We start from the raw sequence: 23,885 nt of genomic DNA, 5'->3' as shown, positions 1-23,885 counted from the left end.
GACTGGAGTCCACTTGTAGTCAACTAAATAGATTGAACATGACTTGGAAAGGAACACACCTGTCTATATGAGGTGATAGACCAGTCAGGAGTATTGAGTAAAGGGTGTGAATACTTATGGACATGTGATATGAGTGTTTTATTTTTAATTCATTTGCAACAATTATTTTAAAACTGTTTTCACTTTCTCATTATGGGGTATTGTGATGAATTTAATCCACTTGGAAATAAGGCTGTAGGCTGACAAAGTGAAGGGGTATGAAGACTTTCCGAATGCACTTTACATGAAACTCATCTGTCAGGTTTATAGCTGCACCCACCTAAGCAGAGGCGGGAGCTGAGAACTTCACCGTCACACCTCCAGCTGCATGTTCCTCCCCCACAGGCTCTCCCTACATGGCCCACCAGGATGGTCCCCCAGCGGCCCCCTGCCACCTCTTCATACATTTCTCTCAGCTTATCTCAGGCTGCGTCTCTGAGTCACAATGCAGTCACATCCCACACTGTGTGGGGAGACAAGGGCTTCTGATGTATGAGTGTTATAAAGCGTGGGCAGAGTAAACCTCATTGCTCAGAGATCATAGTGTGTGTGTGTGTGTGTGTGTGTGTGTGTGTGTGTGCGTGCGCGTGCGTGCGTGCGCCTGCATCTGTTTGTATGTGAGCCAGTGGATCCGGGGCATACAGGTTAGTGATCCCTGGACGCCTCTGAATATATTTCATACGCGGCAACGTGCCGTACGGGCTTTAAATGGAGCTGTTAAACGCGCTCCCGAGTAACTTGAAGCAACGCTGAGGAGAAAAAACAATGACGCATGCATCATCTGAGTGAGTGAAAAAGCTGGAGAGAGTTAAGGACACACCGGAGCACAGCGGGGGCGATTTTCAGTCTTAATAGCCATGAATGTTGAGGGGGCGGGGAATCCACTCAAGTCCGTGGAGGAAACAGACACGGAGGCTCTGGCAGTTCCCACAGGAACACTCTAGCCTGATGCCCGGTGCTGAGAGGTTTCTGGGGGGAAGACAACCTGTAAACAACACCCGGCTGCAGAGAAAGTACTTTTCATCAGCTCTCAACAGCTTTTTAACCGCTATGAAAATCATGCATAACTTCGCAGCCCGGCTGGCAGAGACTTCCAAAGAACTGCAGCTGAGATGTTTGACAGGCATTTGGACTAGAGTGGCCGCATGCCCGATGCAGTCTGAGCACGGAAGCTTTATCAGCAGTCGCCTCCAACCAAGACGGATGTGTGTTGAGAAGGACGCAAAGCAGTAAAGAGCCTTATTTCTGCGAGCTGTCAGTCGGAGTGGAGAAAAATAAAGAAAAGCATCTGATCCCTGTAGTGGAAGGCCTTTTCAGCCTTTCCTTATCGTTCCCTCTGAAATGGGGCATTCATCTTCGGAATTGAAATGTCTGCTTGGCTGACCTGCACCTGAAACCAAAGAGCGGCTCATGATATGTATTTATAGACAATGGGTTGGGGCTGAGCGTTTCAGAGATGAGGCCGCTGTGGACGGTGAGGGGGGGTAATGGTTTGTGGCTACTTGGATGTTGACTGACACAGACTCATGCTGATTCATCAATCTGTTGGAGAGTGGGGTTGGTTTGTGAGTGGATCACAATTGAAGCATCCGTTTAGTAGCATTTAGTTTCCTATTTTCCCTTTTAATAAAGCTCCTTTCTGACAAACACTTCACATGTGCTGGCAGTTTGACGTATGCTTTTAAAAGGTGTCTGAGTCACATTCCTGTAAAGATTAGAAATCAACATTCAAGCAGCACATTTAACTCCTGAACTGAACGTGTCATAGTATCACAGAAACTACAGAGGCAGAGGGTCGGTTTGCACGAATAACCACATGCACGGAACCCTTCACAGCGCCGGCCTTGTTCCTACCCCGCAGCCTCTGTATTTATAGACACGGAAGACTACTATTACATGAGCACCAGGCTAAGTTGAACACAGTTTTGCTAATTTTATTTGAATAGCTTATTCAAATAAATGGTGCCATTCAAGGTGTACATCAGTAGTTTTCATTGTTTTTCATTTGTGTGACAAACAGTGTGAAATCCGACAGGGCCATCATGGGTCAAATGAAATGCTAAAAACAATATACAAACAGACATACAACAATACTGTACATATGCACACACCTATACATTTGTTTACTCATGTATGTACTTAAATACTTCTTAGTGCATATGTGTATATACATTTAGACACATAAGGCTAATGAAAGTAGGGTAACATTACAGCATCAGAATATCAGTAGTTTATTTTTTAAGCAGATGTTGTCGTTTTGGATCTGGATGTTGCTAGAGCCTCAGCATCACTGTACTACTTTCATATTTTTGTGTCAAGCTCTACATAAAGCACATACAAATATATAAATCATACATCATTTTAAATTATGCTGTTATTGTTAGTAGGCTCCAGGATAATGAGACCAGTCCGGTCACCGACAACTTTGTCAGGTGGTGTGAGGAGTCCTATCTACAACTTAACAAATGTAAAACCAATGACATGATAATTGATATTAGAAGACATGAAGTATTGGAGACTGTGAAGCTGACAATTGAGCGGCCCAGACCAAGCAAGGAGGCAGAACGTCCCAAATATAACCCGGTGTGGGCATTTATTGCAGCATGAACACAATACACACAGCCTCAATCCCACTGCTGCTGTTCACGTGGGCTCAGCCTGCAGCCACCAGGACCTCACACACACTCCCTCCCTCAAAACAGACAGGGCAACAGACCCTAAATACACACACTAATCAGCAATTCGACACAGGTGGGGGGGAGGAGACAACACAGGGCACCAGGTGCACACAATCAACAGCCACAGACATGGGGGAAGGGAAACACTTTTAACATGAAACAGAGACAGACAAACTAGTTACATAAATTACATATATTCCCATGCTTCCTGTGCAATGTTTTTAGTGCTATATTACCCGTAACGGAGGCCGAGATCTATGGGCCCAGAGATCACCTCCGTTACAGAGACACACAGTGGAACTTGTTTTGGAAACACTACCGACTTGATGTTTTTGCTTTCCAATTCACTGCAGTACAACCTCACGTTTTGTGTAACATGTCTTCAATTTGTGCAAACATTGTGGCTCTTGCTGTCGACTCATGTCTTCGTGGCGCCGATACAGTGCATTTCGGTAATGGACATTTATGTTTTAAAGCCCAAGAGCTTCTATTTCTACAGCCTACTGTTGTGCATTCCTGTCTGAGGAGTGCTTATATGTGTAGAAATGTAGTCGATGTCCCCCCCCGGTTTGAGATAGTCCCTGTGTTTTCATATTATTGGAGTGTGTCTGACCAGAGAAAGGATTTCAGAGTAGTCGGAGGACATTGTGTGTAACCTGAAAAGAAATCTAGCCTAAAGGAGCTGTTAACCTGCCCAACATAATTTAGATTCCAATGGAGAGATGTGCCGTCCCATGATACTCTCAATGCTGCTCAAAAGTATTTCTCACTGAAAATAATATAAATTGAAAGAAACAGGCTGAGAACTTGCCATCTTTCCGTGTGCTATCTGGAGCATTTCCACTTGTTGTTCCACATGGGAAAGAGAAAACATCTCAAATGGGATTTGAATCACTTTTGAACCGAGGACACTCTTTTATGAAAAGTATTTGTATTATTGTCCAGTGTTCCCAATAAAAATAATGTTTAAGTTCAAGACAAATAAGTCAACCATGGCAAAGGGAGACGACACACGTGATGCCAGGCAGGGAAAAGGAGTTCCAGCCGTGCTAAGTTTTCCTGTGCCATAATCAATCTGTGTCTACATTTCACATGTGCTCGCGTTAGTGTTGACCCCCCAAATACAGTGGTTTAGTTCATCTGGTTAAAGTGTGGGTCTGATTGTCGGCATGCTTGCTGAGCCAAACTTCAATGTCACCTCATTCCCACAGCTCTGCAAATGACTCACAACTGGGATGTAGGAAAACAGATATCAAGGTTAACACATTAACAACATACATTCCCAGGTTATTATAAACCATATCTGTCCTTTAAATATAACTGTAGTGGGGTGGAGTAAGTATTGTGTCAGTGTGTATCTAAATTCTGATATATAATCTTTCCCTGTGATTTAGGGTGCATTCACACCTAATAGTCCGCTCTCTGGTGCGCACCAGGGGCCTCATTTATAACGGGGTGCGTAGGATTCACGTGGGAAGGTTGCTTACGTAGTAGAAATCCAAAAAATAGGTACAGAAATGTTCCGACATTTTCCGATTCACCAAACATTGCGCACCGGCGAGGAAAGTGCGTACAGCACTTCCTACGCCGGTTTCCCTTTATAAATCACAACCGACTCGAAATGCGGTGCAGCTTTTGCGGGCTTCACGTAACGCCCATATTTGCCTATAAATAGTCAAAGAAACGCCCATTCATTCATTCTGACTGACTTTATGAAGAAGATCGCAGGAAATGACGACAGAACAGCTAAAAAAGACATCTCACACCGTGTCAGATTCTGGTTATTTTGGAGAGGTGGAGATAAATCATATTGTTTGGTGGATGCCGTTTGAACAGAGGAGCAGCATGGAGGTCGGATCGTCACCTAAATAAATAAATAAGTGGTCCGAAAAAGGTTAATGACAAAAACAATACACACAGCCTTCCTCAGGCAGTGTGTTTGTACCGGGGACAGGAGACCCCCCCCCATGATGAGAAACTAAGAAGTGATCGGGGAATCCCTCCAGAGTGCCCCCCCGCAGCAACATATCCACCAGTTAAAGGAAATACAACTAATGTGTTGTGTTATATTAGCTGTACAATTTACCCTATGGTGTTCTTAGCTTCCACCTCCTGTGTTTTATGAGCGACTTATCAAGTCTTAGCAAGCGGCATAAAACATGATTAAACATGATAGTATATAAAACCATGCTCGTATCTACAACCTATAGAAATGCAAAACGGCGTCAGTTTAGACGTAATGCTGTCCTTCTGCTTACCGCATCATTTATGAGAAAACATTTCATAACATTAACACAACATTTCGAGGTGGTTTTAAATAACATATCCGTATTTATTTATTTCTCCAAGTTATGTTTTTGTGTGCACTGAGGAGTCTCAAACAGGCGTTTGTTTAATCATTTTAAGATTGGCTTTAATCAATGTTTGAAAATGAATTCTTCATATATGATAAATGAGAGGTAACATTTTATTTATGGTATTATTTCCACATATTTCTCTCCATTCTTCCTTCTGCCAACGGTGTCGCAGTTTCTCGTCTCTCCCGTTGTTGTGCTTAGTGCGTACTCATGGGTTAGAGTTTGCGTGGAGGACCGCACATTTTCCTGTCAAGTTAGTATTTTATAAATCGCAAACATTGCGTAGAAACTGGCGTACGCCATTTTTGGAGCGTATATCGCTTTATAAATGAGGCCCCAGACCACAGTTTGTTACATTGTTACATTTTTCAGAAGGTTCGGTTTGCGTTCACATGGGCAAAACTCAAACGGACTGTAAACTTTAAACACAAGTCATGTGCACGGAAATGCTGTTCAACCATTGGTCAGACATTAAAAGGGTAAAAACGAAAATCCCGGCCATTTCTACCGGAGCCTCCGCCATGGAGCATCGGCACTTTCGGCAGGTTATTCTCATGCTGCTGTTAATCTGGAGATCAACAGACACTACCGGCCCGCGCATATGATTATATCATCAGACAACGTCCGTTAAAAAACATTATAACATAATGAGAGACGTTCTGCAGTAAGGAGGGCGTTTCACCGACGACAGGTGTTCTTGCTTTTATGTAGCTGACGGAGCATTTTAATTTACACGACACTGTTCAACACTTAATTCTGCTTCACTCTTTAACTAAACAACCGCGGATGTGTTGAAAGACTCTTTCGCTAAAGATTTTTGAACACATCCGCGTTCTTGTGACACGTAAATACTACGCTTCCTATGTTTTGGTGCGGACTGCGTTCACACCAGCAATGAACCGCTCCAGAATTCACAAGCAAGCGTTCTGAGACCACCTATTTTAGCGGACCAGAGTCCGGTTGTTTAGTTCACTTCAGAGGTCTCGGACTGTGTTCACACCGACCCAAATGAATGACACACACTGTTGATATTTTAAGAACCTTTACAAGCAAGCTTCAATTGGACACACCCAGCCATCACATTTGTTCAATGTATTTTCAATGGGCAGCTTCAGTCCAATAAGATTGGTGCTGGTTAAAGAGTGAACCCATGAAACACAGAATCAGTTGATGTTACTGTCTTGATATGTGTGACCTGCTGGCTGGATGTCTCCGTGCCCTGGCTGGGGGCTGTTTGGTGCTACGTGCTCTAGTCTGAGGCTGCTCTACAGAGACTGATCGATTGACTCTTTTTTTCCATTTCATTGAATCACCAAGAAAGTGCAACGGGCTATTAGACCTGTCAAAAACACAATGGAGTATTCAAATCAAATCACCTTTTATTAATCACACATGAACACAGCACTGAAAATGTAAGAATGAAATGTTTTATGTCAACAGATTTCACATGACTGTATTAGGTCAGTTGAAAGCAATAATATTAAGTTGACAGTGATTTTTTTTTTAACGTAATATTATTGCTTTCAATTTGAGTTTTTAGTTTTTTCAGTGTGTATTTAAACTATAAGCAGTGGGCAGTTACTATGATGTGCCCATGGAGAAGTGTGGGGGTTCAGTGCCTTGCTCAAGAGCACCTTACTGTAGCAATACCCAAGAGGCATACTGGCACCAGTCCACAGTCCACATCATTTTGTCCATGGGACAAGAACAATGACCGTCCAGTTAATCCTGTGAAACTGGTGCATTTCTCACTACATCCACTCAAAATGCAATGAAATCAGTGGCACATTTTTTCAAGAAAAACCCCGTAGTGCATATTCACTGCTGTAAAGAAAAGAGAATAACAAAACATAATTCTCTCTTTATGAGGACAACACGTGAGCGCTGTAATTGATGTTGAATTCTAACATTGTGCTCAGTTAAGAATAAGACTACCTTTTTTCTCCCTCTTTTCATTTCCCCTATTCTTATCAGTGCCAAAATGGTTTCCCTCATTCTGTTCCTGTCTCCCTTCATCTCCCTCTGCCCCCCCCCTCTCTCCTTTCACCGCCTGTTATCTCCTCCATGCAGTTGACTGCTTCTGTCCTCTGGGTGTCAGCACTCGCCTTATCCTTCATTCAGCCATCCAGCTTTGTGTGGACTAATCGCCCCGCGTTCCTGCCTGCATTTCATGTTTTCCTGATTCTTTTTCTCGGCCCTCTCGTCTCTGTCTTTATTTCATTTTCCTCGCCCTCCTGCTTCACCCCTCCCCCCCCGGCCCCCCCGGCCCCCAGCTGCCTGCTTGTTTCAACAATGGCTGTCAACTTCAACATCATATTTCACCATCCTTTCTTCCTAACACGGCACACACAAACTCAATCGATACATCTGCAGCAACCCTATATATAACAGTGCATGTGTGTGCGTGTGAGACATTTAGTGAGGGGGTTTGGGGGGGGGGGGGGGTGGCGGGGGGGCGGGTTAGTGACAACTATTGATGATTCCAAAGCTGCAGAAACAGGAGCTGTAACAGGAGATGCACTCATCCCCTTGCTCTAAACTGAAGGTGGAGATGACATCCAGGAAGTTCTTCATAAACACATCAATAATTGCGCGATACACATGCATGCACTCACATAAGTGCAAAGCCATGCAACACACAGCAGGTGAAGGTCAAGCTGAAGGTCAAAGAAAAGCAGGCGGTTTGAGAGGTGAGAGGCAAGAAAGGAGAGTTTAAGGATTATTGTTGTGATTTCTGGGAAAAAGACCCCCTTCTGAATGATTCAACATACTGTGATGCCCTTGCAGAGAGAGAAAGTCAACACTGTCACTCTCCTCCCATTACCTCCCCTCCCTAAGTCTGATTATTGGGCAGGGTGAAGAAAAAAAAGTTCAAGTCTTGTCATTTTGTCAGTTTTTCCCCCAGAAGAATGAATCTCATCTGTAAATGGACCCCGCCCCCTTATTCTCTCGCCTTGCCAAAGCCTTCATTTAACAGAAGGAGTCCTTTGCTCCAAACTGCACTTAATCTCCCTCTGTATTCATAAAGCATATTTGTTCCCAATAAACCCAGAATGATCCAGGAGGACAGCTGAAGGTTACTCTGCAGTGAAAGGCTTATTTTAGCTCCAGAAACATTCAAACTGGTTCCTTTCTGAACTGTACATTAAACCACACGTCTGGGACAATGCAAGCATAATGTCCATATATCAATAATGTTATTAACTGGTCAAAATGATACAAATATCTTAGATTTCCAATAATTAAAATGTTAAAAAAGAAGCCAACAATACGTCTGTAGCAACAAAACAACCAATACATGAAGTTCCTTAAAAAAAGCTTGTGCCAAATGTAAAGTTAAATGATGTTTACTGAACAAAATGTATTGTGTTTTTACCTTTTTAATGTGCCGAGAGGAAATGTTGAGTAATAAAAAAGCTTTTTCCCTCTGGGGGCATAAATGTGCTCAGATTGCTTTATGGCAATCTGTCTATCTAACCTTAATATATCAAGGTCAAGGATATTTAAAGTGTTCTCCATAAAAGAACAGTATCTTAGTTTGGAGGAAATGTTACAGAAAACGACGGACATGAAAGTTAATAGAAAGTTGATAAAAATGATGTTTACAAACATCACCACAGCTCAGATGTCTGTATCATACAGCGCCAAACACACTACGAAACAGAGAGAAGGATCATTATATGTTTTCTAACAGTTGTGCTTACACAATGGGCCTGGGACTCTTAGCAGAACTAGCTTATCACATCTTAGTTAGCATTAGCTTACAAATGTTCAATGCGCCCCGAACAGAAATACTGTTGGTTGGAGTGTTTCATTGCAACCTGGTTATTTTATTTATTTGTTTGTATTTGATCATCTGGGAGTGTAGTATTATCAAATCAAGTTGTGTCTGTCTAGAAGTGGTGTTGGCAGACCAAATGAATAACAGACTGAACCACTGACTAAGCCAATGAGAAAGTCTGAAAGTCAGGAGAGGAAACACTCCGAGGTCCAGGTTAATCGTCAGCGTAGTTCTGGAGGTCTAAATGTAGTGGCAACACTTCCAATGCATAAAGTCCTTAAGGAGGCTAAAGAGCTGTTCCATGAAGGTGAATACAGAAAGTAGAACAAACAATCATCTTTACAGGACCATAACTATCTGAGCCTAGCCCACCCTCTTTGTCATCCACCCACGTGATGATTGCTGAAAGAAGAAGAATATATCTTTATTGTCATCATACAAAGTATAACAACATTTCTTAGGCATCTCTCTCTCAAGTAATACAAAAGAGACTCAAGTACATCAATAAAAGCAGGAGTAAAAGCCGAGGTAGCAGCAATGACAGTGCAACGCTGTAGGCTCTTCCATGTCAATGAGCATATTCACACAGAAACAAACGATTCTAATACATATTTATAAATAACTGTGGTTGCAGTATTTGAGGGGTGGAGGTGTGTGTGTGTGTTCACAGTTGTTGTTATGTGCTCTGAGGTTGGACAGGGATGGGAGTGATGGAGGCCACAGCTCTGGGATAGAAGCTGCTCCTCAGTCCGTTAGTGAGTGGTTTTATTGTCCTGAAAAGTTTGGAAGACAGTCAAACAGGTAGTGTCCGGGGGGGGGGGGGTGTGTCTCTGATGCTGCTGACCTCAGTCCTCAGTCGGTGGTGTAGATGCTGCTGAGGTCTGGGAGCCCAGTCCTGACGGTGTGCTGAGCCGCTTCACCCCCCGCTGCAGATCCTTCCTCTGGGCGGCTGTACAGCTGGCGCACCTCACAGAGATGCAGCTGGTCAGGAAGCTCTCCATGATGGAACAGAGGGTTGCCAGCAGAGTCTGTCGTAGCCTGGCCTTGTTCAGTTTCCTGAGGAAGAAGAGTCGTTGCAGGGCCTTTTTCACCAGGTGTTGGAGGTCCATGTCAGATGGTTGGACATGTTGAGGTCCTCCATGCTCTCCACTGCTTCTCCATGTATGTGGAGGGGGAGGTGGACTTCCTTTCTTGTTCTCCTGAAGTCAGTGATGAGCTCCTTGGCTTTAGAGATGTTAAGTACCAGGTTGTTGTCCTTAGACCACTCAGCCAGATGTTCCACCTCAAGCCTGTAGGCCGTCTACTCATTGTCTGTAATAAGCCTCACTACTGTGGTGTCATCTGCAAATGTAATTATGGAGTTACCAATTAAAACTGTGTGCAATGTGAAAAATAATTACAACATTAGAAATAATCAACAATTGCTAAAGCCCCTGTCCCACTGTCCCGAAATTGACACCCGATGGACACACGATAAAGGAAATGTTCAAATTCGGCTGTGATCGTAGCAACATCGGGCCATTCGTGAGGGCATCTTAAGCCATCGTATGACCGCCTGTGGAGTTTCTCAGGCTCCGGCAGCAACTTCGTGAGCGGCAACTTCGTAAGGCACTCGTGAGGGCATCTTGTCAAATCGTGTCATCTTCGTGTTATCATCGGTGCATTCACCCTCACTCTGATCGGGGTGAATGCCCGATGGCACCGATGATAACAAGATGCCCTCACGATGGCCCTACGAAGGGCAAAATTCACACACGAATTCAACACGAAAATGAACCTTCGCAAGGTCCTTCGGCAATTTTTTGGCATGCCAAAGATTTTGCCACCGCTCACGAAGTTGCTGCCGGAGCCTGAGAAACTCCACCAGCGATCATACGATGGCTTAAGATGCCCTCACGAATGGCCCGATGTTGCTACGATCACAGCCGAATTTGAACATTTCCTTTATCGTCCATCGGGTTGTTTTATTGCACAACAAAATCATGTAAATATATTATGTAAATAACCCAATTTGTGTTCTGTGAAACTAAAAAGGATATAATATATTATTTTGAAGGACAGTTGACAGGAAGTTGTTGTTGTTATGGAAACAACATTACGGAGAAAACGTAATATTTTCTACATATAAAGACGGAGAAAGTAAAGAACAAATTCTGAAGATATCAGTACAGTATCATAGTACTGTAACATAATTGTTTTTGTTACTTTCGTTGCAGTTGTATGTCTTAAATGTAATGTAAATGTTGCCTTCGTGTGTGGTTCGGGGCCATCTTCGTGCGAAATTCACAATTCCATATTCGTGTGTCCATCGGGTGTCAATTTCGGGACAGTGTGACAGGGGCTTTACTAAGGATTTTGGCTCTTAAATACTTTCCAACGCTACCCTGTGTGTGGCACTCACACACATCTAGCTCCAAACAAAAAGTGTTCTCAGTCATTTCTTTAGACATCTTGCCCTAATAGTTATAGACCTTATTTAATCTTCATTCTTAAATGTGTGTCGGTCATTGTTTTTATCAAATGTTACTCAAACAAGAAATGAATCGTGCTTTGGCCAGGAACTACTTTCAGCAGCAGATGAATCACCATCTGGACCTCTAGTGAGTATTTGTAGCAGCAGAAGTATGAACTGTATAGAGCAGTGGTTCTCAACATTTTTACACCAAGTACCACCTGAGAAAATAGTTGGCTCTCCAAGAACCACCATATGACCAATGTTAAAATACAGTATATGCACAGTTCATGCAGGACTCGGAGGCACATGTATTCATAATAACATTATTTATTGTCAGCCACAGCTACTTGTACAAAAGCAGTCTCTCTCTCTCTCTCTCTCTCTCTCTCTCTCTCTCTCTCTCTCTCTCTCTCTCTCTCTCTCTCTCTCTCTCTCTCTCTCTCTCTCTCTCTCTCTCTCTCTCATCACTCACACACCACAAGTGAGAACATAAAGAACAAAATTATAACTTATTCTCACACGACAAATGACAACTGTACCAAATACCAAAGTGTCAATATCATATTGGGAAATCAGTTCCACAATAATAATGAAAGCCTCCAGGAGCAGATGAGCCTAATCTTCAGTCTGCTGATGTTTGCTATTGCCATTTCTGTGGTGGCAAAGTAAAAAAGAAAAGAAAAAAGATAACAATGCAGGACAAGTGTGTGCTTTTTCAGCTTTTCACCTCGGTCACAGCCTTCTCTCCATTCTTTGCGCAAATGCCTTCTTCCTGAGTCACTTCTCTCCTCCATCACAGTGGCTGTGCATATCACTGTTGCGTTGCTGGCGGAGCCTGCGCTTGTGCTCGGTTGATGACTGTCCTCGTCCTCATTCACTTGTTCACTTTCGCTGGTAATATTCTCCTCTGTACCTCTCACAGCATCATTCAGCTTTCTTCTTTCTTTAGCTTGCTTGCAACGTTCGCTAATCGTTCGAGGGTCGTATGGTCGTCATTAGAAACGCCAGAAATAAAAAAATGGTAGTTTCGTTGTAGTATTTTGATAGTATGATTTATTTGTTAATTAATGTTATTCAATCAAGCCTCAAACTGATGGCACTTGTCCCTATAGCCTGTTTTACATTGAAGTTGTCTGAGGTCCTTACCACCAGCTGCTCCTGCAGTAATAAGTAGTGTACCTTACTGTCCCAAATGTGCTCAATGTAGTGACTGCTTTTCGTCTTTTTGTTTACTTAGTTGTGTTTTCTGTATTTGATGTCTGTGTTATGTGTAAGAACGTTGCTGCCTTCTTGACCAGGTCAGCATTGTAAATTAGATGTTGTCTCAATGTTTTCATCTGGTTAAATAAAATGTAAAAAAAAAAGATAATATATTTCTTTTAAAATATTTTTTATATTTCAGATTCCTTTGCGTACCACTAGCGGGAGCTGGCGTACCATCAGTAGTACGCGTACCACAGGTTGAGAACCAGTGGTATAGAGGATTCACTTTTAAAAACTAATGTTTACATGTCCATGAGGGAAGCGTGATGTATTGTAATCGTTCTTGGATAATCGTTCTTTGGCACAGAACAAATGGTTTATCAGGCTTTGGATAAACACACAATTTAGAAGGATTTATGAATGGTTTTGTTTTGTCTCTGAACCTAAGGAGGAGCTCACAGTCCGGTCCCTCTGTCCTTTTATACTTCTCTTTTCTCTTCATTTACCTTCAAATTGACAGGATTCAGACATTAGCAATAAAGTGTGCACGTCACTGAATGACAATTTGTCAGGACAACTCGTTGCCATGGTAATGACATTATGCTCATGGTGACTGGACTGGCACACACCCACAGCTCTCTGTTGTCTTCGGTGTGTGTCACCTATGTTTCATATAAGTGCACTAAAAATGTTCCCATACATAGAATAATACATCTAATTTATAAGCACTTCTTTGCAGACAGAAAGCTAGATTAAAGCCCCCAAAAGGTACTTCCATTCAACAGCCAATCAAGAGTGACGCACCAATCATTTAGCTATCCAAAGAGCCTTACCAGATACAAAAAAAAGAAAGTTTTTCTTGAAGCACATTGGAGGTCAGTGTAATCAGAAAGCTTTTTCCGACTGGGGGCATAAATGTGCTCAGGTTGCTTTATGGCAATCTTTCTATCTAACCATAATATATGAAGGTCACAGATATTTAAAGTGTTCTCCATAAAAGCACTTTATCTTAGTTTGGAGGAAATGTTACAGAACAACTACAGACATGTCGATAAAAACGAGTTTACAAAATGTAACCTGCACTGAAAGAAACAAATCAAACTGCTCACAAACATCACCACAGATCAGACTTCTGTATCATAGAGCGCCAAACACACTACAAGCTTTCAAGCACACAGCACTTTGTTTATTATCGTCAAAGTGCACGAACTGGTGAGAAACAGAGAGAAGGATCATTCTATGTTTTCTAACAGTTGTGCTTACACAATGGGCCTGGGACTCTTAGCAGAACTAGCTTATCACATCTTAGTTAGCATTAGCTTACAAATGTTCAATGTGCCCCTAACATACTGTAGGTTGGAGTGTTTCATTGCAACCTGGTTATTTTATTTTATTTACGACGATCTTCTTTGCTGGCAATGGTCTGATAGCAAAAAATAGCAGACCTGGTGAATCTGTAATCTGACCAATCAGAAATGAGGAATGTGTGTGTGTGAGTGTGTGCGAATATCTGACTCTTTTGACTGGATCAAGTGCCCTCCACAGCGCCCTCCCTCATCCCAAATTAAAAGGACTTGCAGCTAATTAAAAACGTGTGTGTCTGGATGTTAGCCAACTTCATGTTCTATTCATGCAGATTAATACATATTTGCCGTTGCCTGTGGGGGCTGAAAAGCATCTGTCTCTGCCATTAAACATTCATGAGTGTGCAGGACAAAGGGAAAGAGAGCCATGGAGAGCCGCTCCTCCTCATATCAGCACACATCTTAATGGAGCGCATTAAATCGGCCAAACAGGGAATTTCACAATGACAATGGCATTCATCACACCTCTGTTTTAAGTGTGGCCGGAATTCTGTTAATGCAAAAATCTACGTATTTTTGTATTAACTCATTATCTACTAACATTTATTCCACTCATATACTTCACTTCCAGTTTAGCATACAATAAACATACAATGACATATTGTAATGATGTATTGGTACATGGTACAACCTGATCTCCATTTAGACACCAGGCTAAATGATGTTTAATGATGTGACAATAGAGTGGGCGGTTCGTGGAGAAATAGCATAAGTCCAAATGTAACCTATATGTATATATATATATATATATATATATATATATATATATATATTTATATAAAATGGAAGAAGACTCAGATGTGTCTTTCGTGTCTATATATTTAAATGTTAGCTCATCATATTGATTTGTATTAGTTGTGCATGCAATTGGTAAGTTAGTTTGAATGAAGGAAAATAACCCTGCACTTCTGTATAATGTACTAACATCAGGCTTCATCCCTGTAGTAAACACATGCAAGCCTAGATACTAGGGAGAAAAACCTCATTATAAATCTGTGGCGTGACACAAGAGGGTCAGCAGATGATTACATGAATAATTAAAAACATACATTCTTATATGCACACATGTGAGTCTGACACTTGAGCAGCTCCTGTGTTTTATCTTCTTTTTCTGAAAACCTTAAAATATGACTTGCAATTACGCTATGAGGGTAACAATATGTCTTATAATTGGTTTATAATTAGTGATGCATTTATCTATCTATCATTGACATTTTCAGGAGGAGATAACACTAATGACTTTTTAGACTGCAAGGTATTTCCATCCATTACATTTTCTAATCATTGGAATGAGTACAAAAGTACAACATGTAGGGAGACCAGGGACAGTTGCAACACTTTTTGGGCTTTTCCCCAATAAGTAAAACAACATTTACAATAGGATAGCCATTTTGCTATATTATACATTATCAATATGTCAGCTACTGAAACAATGTATTTAAGATGTTTTTATGAAATAAGTACAGGTTGGAAAATGTATTTTTTTTTAAAAACTCAACTGTTACAACTGTCCTTGTGTACAGGGACAGTTGTAGCACATGCCAGGCACGGTTGTAACATGTTAATAACGGTTACCTTTTTTCACACTACATGACAACAAATAGGGAAAGCTGTCAAATTAGGTAACAAGATTTGAATGGGGTTTCACACATCCTCCATCAACAATGAACAATGAACAGGATAACAGATCACACACACAGCATCATCCTCTGTGAACGATTAAACTGTTCTCTGAGAGGTGCTTCTACCTTAATGATGTGGACCTACCTCCTTTGAGCTGAGACCATAATATAAATCAGCTGCCTCCATCAGGTAGTCTCTCAAAAGCATCTCCTGCTCTGTTGAGAACCTTCTTTGGTGTCCAGTAGCCTACTCTTGGGGGTGTTTGTGATCCCTGACTCTCCAACCTCAGCCTCTTTGTATGGAACCGGTACAGGGTGACATGGCATATATCCAGGGACTTTGCCACTTCCCTGAATGATTTGCCCTTCTCAACTTCATTTGAGGCCCTCTGCAGCAGAGCAAGTGGCACTCCCCTGTCTGTCTTCCTCTTTCTGACATTTGGCATACTGTAAACACACACACACACACACACACACACACACACACACACACACACACACACACACACACACACACACACACACACACTTTAGGCCTACTGTACAGTATTATATTCTGTTTATTTTTACAGGGACAATGCACACCAACCAACAATACAACTGTATGCTTGAATGAACAATTGATCATTCAAGCAAATGAGCCATCATTGTAAATGTGCCATGTTACAACCGTCCCGTTACAACCGTCCCAGGACCACCAGTCTTGCTTCCACCCCCTGTGAACCTGCCTGGTTGCTAGCTTGACCCATATTTAGCTAGTTATATTTGTAGCTTACAAAACAGTGATTCTAATAATACTAGTTTGGATTCCTAGACATTTGAACTCAAGACAGTATCCAAAAAATAGATCATATAATTGTAGTTAATATTTTACCTCAGAAACACACTTTTGCTGATATCTTACGCGAGAAATTCAAACGTGGCTCTCAGCGATCTTACCATCTAACTGCGCATGTGCAGAGTGAGTTTCATCACTCTAGCTTATTTGTGATTGGAGATATTGAAGGTGTTACAACTGACCCGTGTTACAACTGTCCCTGGTCTCCCTACTGCTCAAATGTATTGGACTGGAAGTATAAAGTAGCATAATATGAAAACAACTTAAATGAAGTACATTTACCTAAGTACAAAACTTGAGTACATTAAAGGTCACATATTAAGCAAAATGCTTATATAATGTCTGTTATACATAAATATGTGTCCCGGTGTGTAAGGAGACTCACAAAGTGTCAGAAAACAAAACCCTCTCTTTTCCTCCGTACCCAAATCTCTAAAAACCGGGGACCAACAGAGCTGATCCAGATTTGCTGCGTCATGACGACATTACTAAAATGTGGGCTGGCACGGACCTATCAGAAACGTCGCTATCAGAATCAAAGCATGACGTGTTTTGGAAGTATTATTGTCTGTGTTTACATTAGCAAGCATCGATAACACTCAGAGCTAACCTGTACTGGAGAGAGTATGTGTAAGCAGGATATTAAAAAAGGAACTCACCTTGTGGTAAACCCGCAAGAAAAAAAGAATTTGAGCTCCATACTATTTCAGAAATAATCCTTGAAGTGGTTTGGAACATGATATGGCGTTTAATCACGGCAGCATTTAGCTGAATCTGCCGGTAGAAATCTCTCTTCCCTGTGCAACTCACAGCTTCCCTGCGTGCTCAAAAGGGGGCGGGGCCAACAGCTACTGACCCAGAATCAGCAGTTCCCTAACAGGGCTGACATAGAGGGATATGAAGGATGTCTAAAAAGCATGATCTGTTTGGTATTTTGAGCAAAACCATCATAGACATGTTTTTTATATATTTTTATATATCTGAGATCCATAATATATGCCTAAAAATAGCATGATAGGAGACCTTAAGTTACTGCTCAGGGAGGGAATTGATGTCTACCCTTTGGAGGGTCAATGGTCCGATCATCATCCCTAGAAACGTGTTGGAAATGCAAGATACCCCAAAATTGCTCCTGCAGTAACAACATGTTAACCGATTTGATCCAGAAAGTGCACTCTCTGGTCACCCTTGAATGCAGTGCTGCTGTGTGTGTTTCAGGCGGGTGGAGTGTGTGGGGGCAGTGGAGACGGTGCAGCAGCGAGTGCGGAGGCGGGATTCAAACCCGGGCTCGGACCTGTCAGTCACCGGCAGAGGAGTCGTACCTGTGTGAGGGGGTGCTGGAGGAGGGCCGTCCCTGCAACGCTCAGCCCTGCAGCGGTGAGACCCCCATCCTGTGTGTGTGTGTGTGTGTGGTGTGTGTGTTCATGTTATACACATCCTTGTCTGCAAGATGTATTTCCTCTATGTGGTTAATTATGAGCACCAGGTGTGTACAAATTGTGTGTTTACAGCTTTCTTTTAATATTGTTTTTTTACATCTTGTTCATCCCCTTGTGTACCCATCCTCTATAAGTCAGCGTGTTGACTTAAGGAGTGCATGTTGGAAAGGGGACTTTGATCGATGGAAATAATTAGGGCATGGTCAACCGTTTTAAAGACCATGCATGCGTAGTGAACATCATTACACTCACAAATGAATGAAAGGACACAGGAAATCAAACATCTGAGCACAATTATGTAAAAGCTATTCACCAGGAAGCATTAGAGCTTTTACTCAATTGTTCTCCTGCTTCCTTCATTTGTACAGGACTAGCATTTCGTTTTTGTCTGACAAATAGCTCCAACAGCATTATCGTGTTATGTGTTTTTTTTCTTCCAGTTAGTCATGCCATCAGAGGCATTCAAGACTCACATGAACATAATTATACAACAGCTGACAACATAAAGCACTGCACACATTTACAGCACTCTGACACCGACAGCACAAAAAAAAGTCCCAAGTTTGGCTGATGCTGTTCTGGGTGACCATCACGTCACGGTTGTGTCCCAAATATAAGACGTTAATGACGGACCACTGGTTGCTAACCCCCGCCCCCTCCTCCCCCGGCCTTGCCTCACCCTCTTTAGGCAAAAGCCTCCATCTCTCTCGCAGCCAATCGCTTCGCTCGGTGGACAGCCGCAAGCGTGATGACGTAGACAAGCCCCGCGGCGGACAGCAGAGCCCTCAGACAGGTAAGACAACGGGACGCAGAGGGAACCCATGCATCAGTCACTGTGGCAGCTTGGGTGACCAGCACATCTGTACACTTTACACACCATGACCACAAACAACACACTTTTAATCTACACATCTATCAAAATCTCCCAAAGCAGTGCCTCGTCCGCAGTGGACTAATTCCAACATGGACCCTGATTGAACATAGTGAAATGGTATTTGATGTGGGTCATAACAGGACACTGTGCCCTGTCTGTAAAACACTACACCGAGTCTCTGTTAAAGTGATACTCCACTCAAAAACAGGAGAAGCAAGCACTCAATAGTAGGCTGAAGGAACCGATTAGGAGGTATCCTCATTAGAAACCCCCTCAAAATGAGATACAAGTCTCCTGTCTGGTGTATTTGGAGCTAGTTGTTTAGCCTAGCTTAGCATGATGGCATGGCAGCTTCACTGTGATGTCAAAAATAAATAGTTACACACATAACTCCCCTAAACCTTAATACATAAGTGAACGTTAAAGGTAAAAGCTGTGTGCCTCTTTATGCTTATCGAGCTAGTTCATTAGCCTCTTGGCTTTATCTCTGAACTTAATGAACAGACGAGAGACTGGTATCAATCTTTTAAAAATGTGAAACATTACTAAGCGGGTAGTTAACATGGATAAATATCTAACAAAGAAGAAAGTGGACCATGATGCAGGGTTGGCTGCAATGGATTATTTGATCTCCACCAACCACAAAAGTCCCTGTTGGATACCACCGTTACTGATATTAATCCAAGCAGAATTCACGTAAAGACCTTTGAAGCCTAAAGGGTTTGCAGTTTTGACACACAGAACATTTGTGTGAAGTATCACTTTACTCAGCTAATCGATTCGCCTCTTCCTGTTTAGTTCTCTTCTCCCTGCTTCCCAAGCTTTAACTGCCAAATTCTTCCCTATTGAATGTATGGTGAATGTACCTGCCATTACATTGGCAGTCATGGCCATTGAAAAGATGACTGACATATCCTAAGCCAGTGGCATTAACTTCCACTGGAAGTTAATGCAGAGGATATGAAATCAGAGCCCCACAGTTGAAGAAGAACAAGCAGAACAAAAGCTGGGGTACATTTCAGGGGTCGCCTTCTTTTGAAGGATGTCGTTTACGAATTTAGACAGAACGTTAGATGGTTTGGACCTGCAGCTCAGTTCCTATGGAGCAGGTCTACAAAGGATTTAAGCCCTCTGGCAAGTTCCTATCATTGTCTTAGAAAGTATGCGATGAGCAATCAAGAGAAAACAAGCTGCATGGAGAGGAACCATTGGACTGGGTGAGCCTCATCCACCTGTCGCCTCAGAAGGAGGCAACCCTTCAAATGTGCCTCAGCTGGAATCTACCCTCACACCACAACCCTTCCTGTTTTGGCCACAGAGGCTGCATCCCGCATGATAATTAGTTATGGCCCTTTCCTTTTCCTCTTTCTTCTCCTTTTATCCTCCTATCCTTTACCCACCCCCCCTCCTCAGTAGACTCAGCTTCAGGTGAGGAGTGGTCAGCGTGGAGTGTGTGTTCTGCCACTTGTGGGGAGGGCTGGCAGAGTCGCACTCGTCTCTGTGTGTACGGCTCCTACAGCACCCAGTGCAGTGGGAAACTGCGTGAGCAGAGAGCCTGCAACAACTCTGCTGTTTGTCCAGGTAAGCCCCCCCCCCCACAAATCCTTTCCTCCACTTCCACCTCCCTGCGCTCGCCAAGCCCTCTCCTGGACCCTGCTTCACCCATACAAGACCCTCCTGACTCACCTCCTCAGGCACTTCACAGATCTGTCGCCCCTGGGTTTATTTGTCCCCTCACTTTGCCTGCAGTTAGGAAGGACCCCCACTATTATCGCAGATATTCCACAGTGCTCTCAGGCTCTCGTACATGCAGACAGGCAGGGAGACGCCTCAACAGAAAGCAATATCATCCCAATCACCGGCTAAACAGCAGTCATGTATCTGAGTCAGGTTGACAGTTGAGTTCTCTTGTTGTGGTGTGTTCAGGGGGTCTGTGTATGTGCCTGTCTATAAATCATACCCTAGCTGCTCTGATTGCAGTGCACGGCTCTTGGGACGAGTGGTCGCCGTGGAGTTTGTGTTCATCGACCTGTGGCCGAGGTTACAGGTCGCGAACACGAACCTGCGCCCCCCCACAGTTTGGGGGCGATGCCTGTGATGGCCCAGAGAAACAGACCAAGTTCTGCAACATAGCCGTCTGTCCAGGTGAGGAGCATATTCAAGCATCATCTATTTCAAATGGTGCATCATTGGAATAAAATGGAACCTTACCGCATGCAACCTTTCACAAAGCTACTTGTGCCTTTTTGTTAATACAATTGATTACATTCTGTCCCCCTATAATGGCAGGATTATTACCTTTCTTTCAAGTGTGCCTATTTGGAAAAGTGATCAACACGTTTGCCTTAAAGCTGCTCCATGTCACTGCAGCATGTAACCATATTAAAACAGTACAGTATGTGAACCAGCTGTCAAACATATACCCTGCAGGATGACCTTACAAAGTGTAAAGATTTCAGAGAAGACATGGACTGCAACTTTCACAACTTTGATGTATTTATACATTTACAAGGCAGGGGGATAACTTGACCTTCTGCCTTAATAGTTCCCACTTTAGTTTGTATGGTGCTGCTTCAGTTCAGGTGGACAAGATGACTACACACATGTGGAAATGAATGTGAAATGTAGTTGTTTTGATCATTAAGTCAAATACTATATGGTTCAGTTCAAGATCCGGTGACTAAATGTCTTGAAATGACACTTATTGTTCAAATGTCAGGTTGTTCATAATGTTTTACAAAAAGATTAAATGTAGACATTTTCAAAATGTACTTGTATGCACTAAAACAAAGGGAACAATTTAAAGTTGTCATTAAAGGGTTATTATGCTTTGATTTGACTGGTCAACACCCCTGCCTTACATATAACAAAAACACAAAGAATAAAAGAAAATATGGAATGTCTAAGTACACATTGTTTACAGTGAACGCTATGTGGAGATGGAAAACTGCAACTCTATTTATTACGTTTTTGGGTTTTTTATATAATCAATAATGCGCCAAATGCATGTATGTTCCGTGTTCTCGTCCCTGCGACCCTGCTGCTGACCTGGTGCCCGCTCCCAGTGGATGGAGTGTGGAACGAGTGGTCCAACTGGAGCTCGTGCTCCGCCTCCTGCTCCAACGGGACCACTCAGAGGACCCGGGAGTGTAACGGCCCCTCGTACGGGGGCTCCGAGTGCAGAGGGGAGTGGCTGGAGACTGTTGACTGCTTCCTTGGGGAGTGCCCGGGTATGAAAGAGACAAAGCCAGAGCTAAATATTTACTGTGCTCCAATAATGTGTTCCTTGCTCTTTCACTACTAGCTATTTTATATAATAACATATTTAATCAAACATGCATTTACTTAGAATGTACTTCATTGTTACAGACAGAAGGTACTTTCTGTTTCTATTGTTCTGGGAAAGCCTACATAATCAAACTCTTTTGAACACACATTGGCTCCTGGGGTTGGTCTTAGCAGTGCTTCATGGTTTCACGTGGCTTTGAAGGACCATGCAGTGTTTCTGCATGTGTTATCCAGTGTGGTCGGAACGTTGTAAGAAGATGCCACGTGAGAAGTCGTTCAAAAAAGAAAAAGTCTGATATTTCTTTATTAACATAAAAAGAGGGGGCATCAGACATACAATAAACCAGATTCATTGATTCAGCTACCAGAGGACTTGCATTGCCTAGACCTTTGCTTTCTAGTGTTTCCTCCCAGCCACCAACGGTTTCCATTCATTTCAGATTCCTATAAATGATCAATGAGTTGCATTAAGTGAGTTTAAAATCTCAGCTAACTCATTTAAATGATCTACATGAATAAATGCAAAAATACCAACACACTACCATGTGTTTTGAAAAATGTTCTACAGTATTGTAAATATCTAAACACACTGGGTTTAATTGTGGCTGATGAAGTCCTGTCTAACAGTCTGTGTTTCTGTATCTGTCAGTGGATGGCAAGTGGCAGCCGTGGTCTTTGTGGTCGGGCTGCTCTAAAACCTGTGGTGGGGGGAGCCAGCAGAGAAACAGGATTTGTTATGGGCCCTTTTTTGAAGGGCAATCTTGTCCCGGAGAACGGGAAGAGGTCCGGCACTGTAATGAGAAGAGATGCCCAGGTGAGTGGACAAACATAGGTTGCTTTGTCAGCAGTATTTCATCAGGACTGGAAACCTGAGGTCATATTTCATAACATACTCATTTACTGTCCTTTTGGGAACAGAACCTCATGAAATATGTGGCGAGGACAACTTCTCCAACGTTGTATGGAAGATGACTGCAGCTGGGGATACAACAGCAGTACGCTGCCCCCCCAATGCCATGGGTGAGCTCACACCTCACCATCAATGATACACCAAAGTCCACCTGTAGTTCTTTGAGTTGGATCAGAAACATCTCTTGCTGATATAAATGTACGTGTCCTCACACAGGGCTGATCCTGCGCCGCTGCTCCCTGGACGAAGAGGGCGTCGCCTACTGGGAGAATCCCACCTACATGAAATGTATATCCAATGACTATCGCAGCATACAAACTTTGGTGAGCTGCTAAAACATTTTTTTTTACAGTCTTGGTAGCCTTAGAGCTAAATTACCATACAAAGACAATAATTCAAAACAGGGCACAAAAGTACGGCGGCACACAGATACAAACCCAGCCCAAAACACTTCCATAAGGTTCCCATCAGCAAAAACACGTGGGTTTGCTATCCTGGCTCCAGGATGGTGGAATGAGCTCCCCATTGACATCAGGACAGCAGAAAGCTTACACACCTTCCGGCGCAGACTGAAAACTCATCTCTTTCGACTCCACTTCGAGCGATATAATTACTAACAAAGAACTGCTAACAAAGCACTTATATACTAATAAAGGACTGGCTTATCTATAGCCAGTTGAGTAGCACTTGAAATGTTTTGGCTCTATGAAACCTGATGTACTTATATGATTATGTTTTCTTCAAGGTTGTGTCTTCCTGGTCGAATGTACTTATTGTAAGTCGCTTTGGATAAAAGCGTCAGCTAAATGCAATGTAATGTAATGTAATGTAAAGTAATAATAAGGAAGCTGCAGCTTCAGAAACAATGCAAATATAAAACACAACTGTGCCAAAACACATGCAAATGAAGACATGTCTTCACCAACTTGAAAACACTTATGCAGCCTGAAAGTAAAAAAGGTCTCTCCTAATGGAAGTGTTTCGGGCCGTTGTAGGTGTTTATTCCTTACTGTTAAAATAACAGAACCCACTGTCTC

The 23,885-nt window shown here is 42.6% G+C and overlaps 1 protein-coding gene across 10 annotated transcripts in view; it reads left to right on the top strand.

The window, feature by feature from the left end:
* Window positions 1-23,885, top strand: part of adgrb1a (adhesion G protein-coupled receptor B1a) — a 209,780-nt gene that overhangs the window by 118,508 nt on the left and 67,387 nt on the right. For 5 of the 10 annotated variants that reach the window (XM_034226521.1, XM_034226524.1, XM_034226519.1 and 2 more), the window contains exons 3-10: window positions 17,556-17,714; window positions 18,465-18,569; window positions 20,064-20,231; window positions 20,616-20,795; window positions 21,716-21,880; window positions 22,588-22,752; window positions 22,857-22,958; window positions 23,065-23,171. In XM_034226521.1, coding sequence (XP_034082412.1) covers window positions 17,556-17,714; window positions 18,465-18,569; window positions 20,064-20,231; window positions 20,616-20,795; window positions 21,716-21,880; window positions 22,588-22,752; window positions 22,857-22,958; window positions 23,065-23,171 — 1,151 coding nt within the window. The remainder of the gene's footprint in view (window positions 1-17,555; window positions 17,715-18,464; window positions 18,570-20,063; window positions 20,232-20,615; window positions 20,796-21,715; window positions 21,881-22,587; window positions 22,753-22,856; window positions 22,959-23,064; window positions 23,172-23,885) is intronic. The other 5 variants (XM_034226525.1, XM_034226517.1, XM_034226516.1 and 2 more) reach the window with 4 other exon arrangements.

Source organism: Gymnodraco acuticeps, unplaced genomic scaffold, assembly GCF_902827175.1.
Source record: "Gymnodraco acuticeps unplaced genomic scaffold, fGymAcu1.1, whole genome shotgun sequence".
Taxonomy (NCBI): Eukaryota; Metazoa; Chordata; class Actinopteri; order Perciformes; family Bathydraconidae; genus Gymnodraco; species Gymnodraco acuticeps.
The sequence above is the reverse complement of the archived record's forward strand: the minus strand, read 5'-3'. Positions and strand labels throughout refer to the sequence as shown.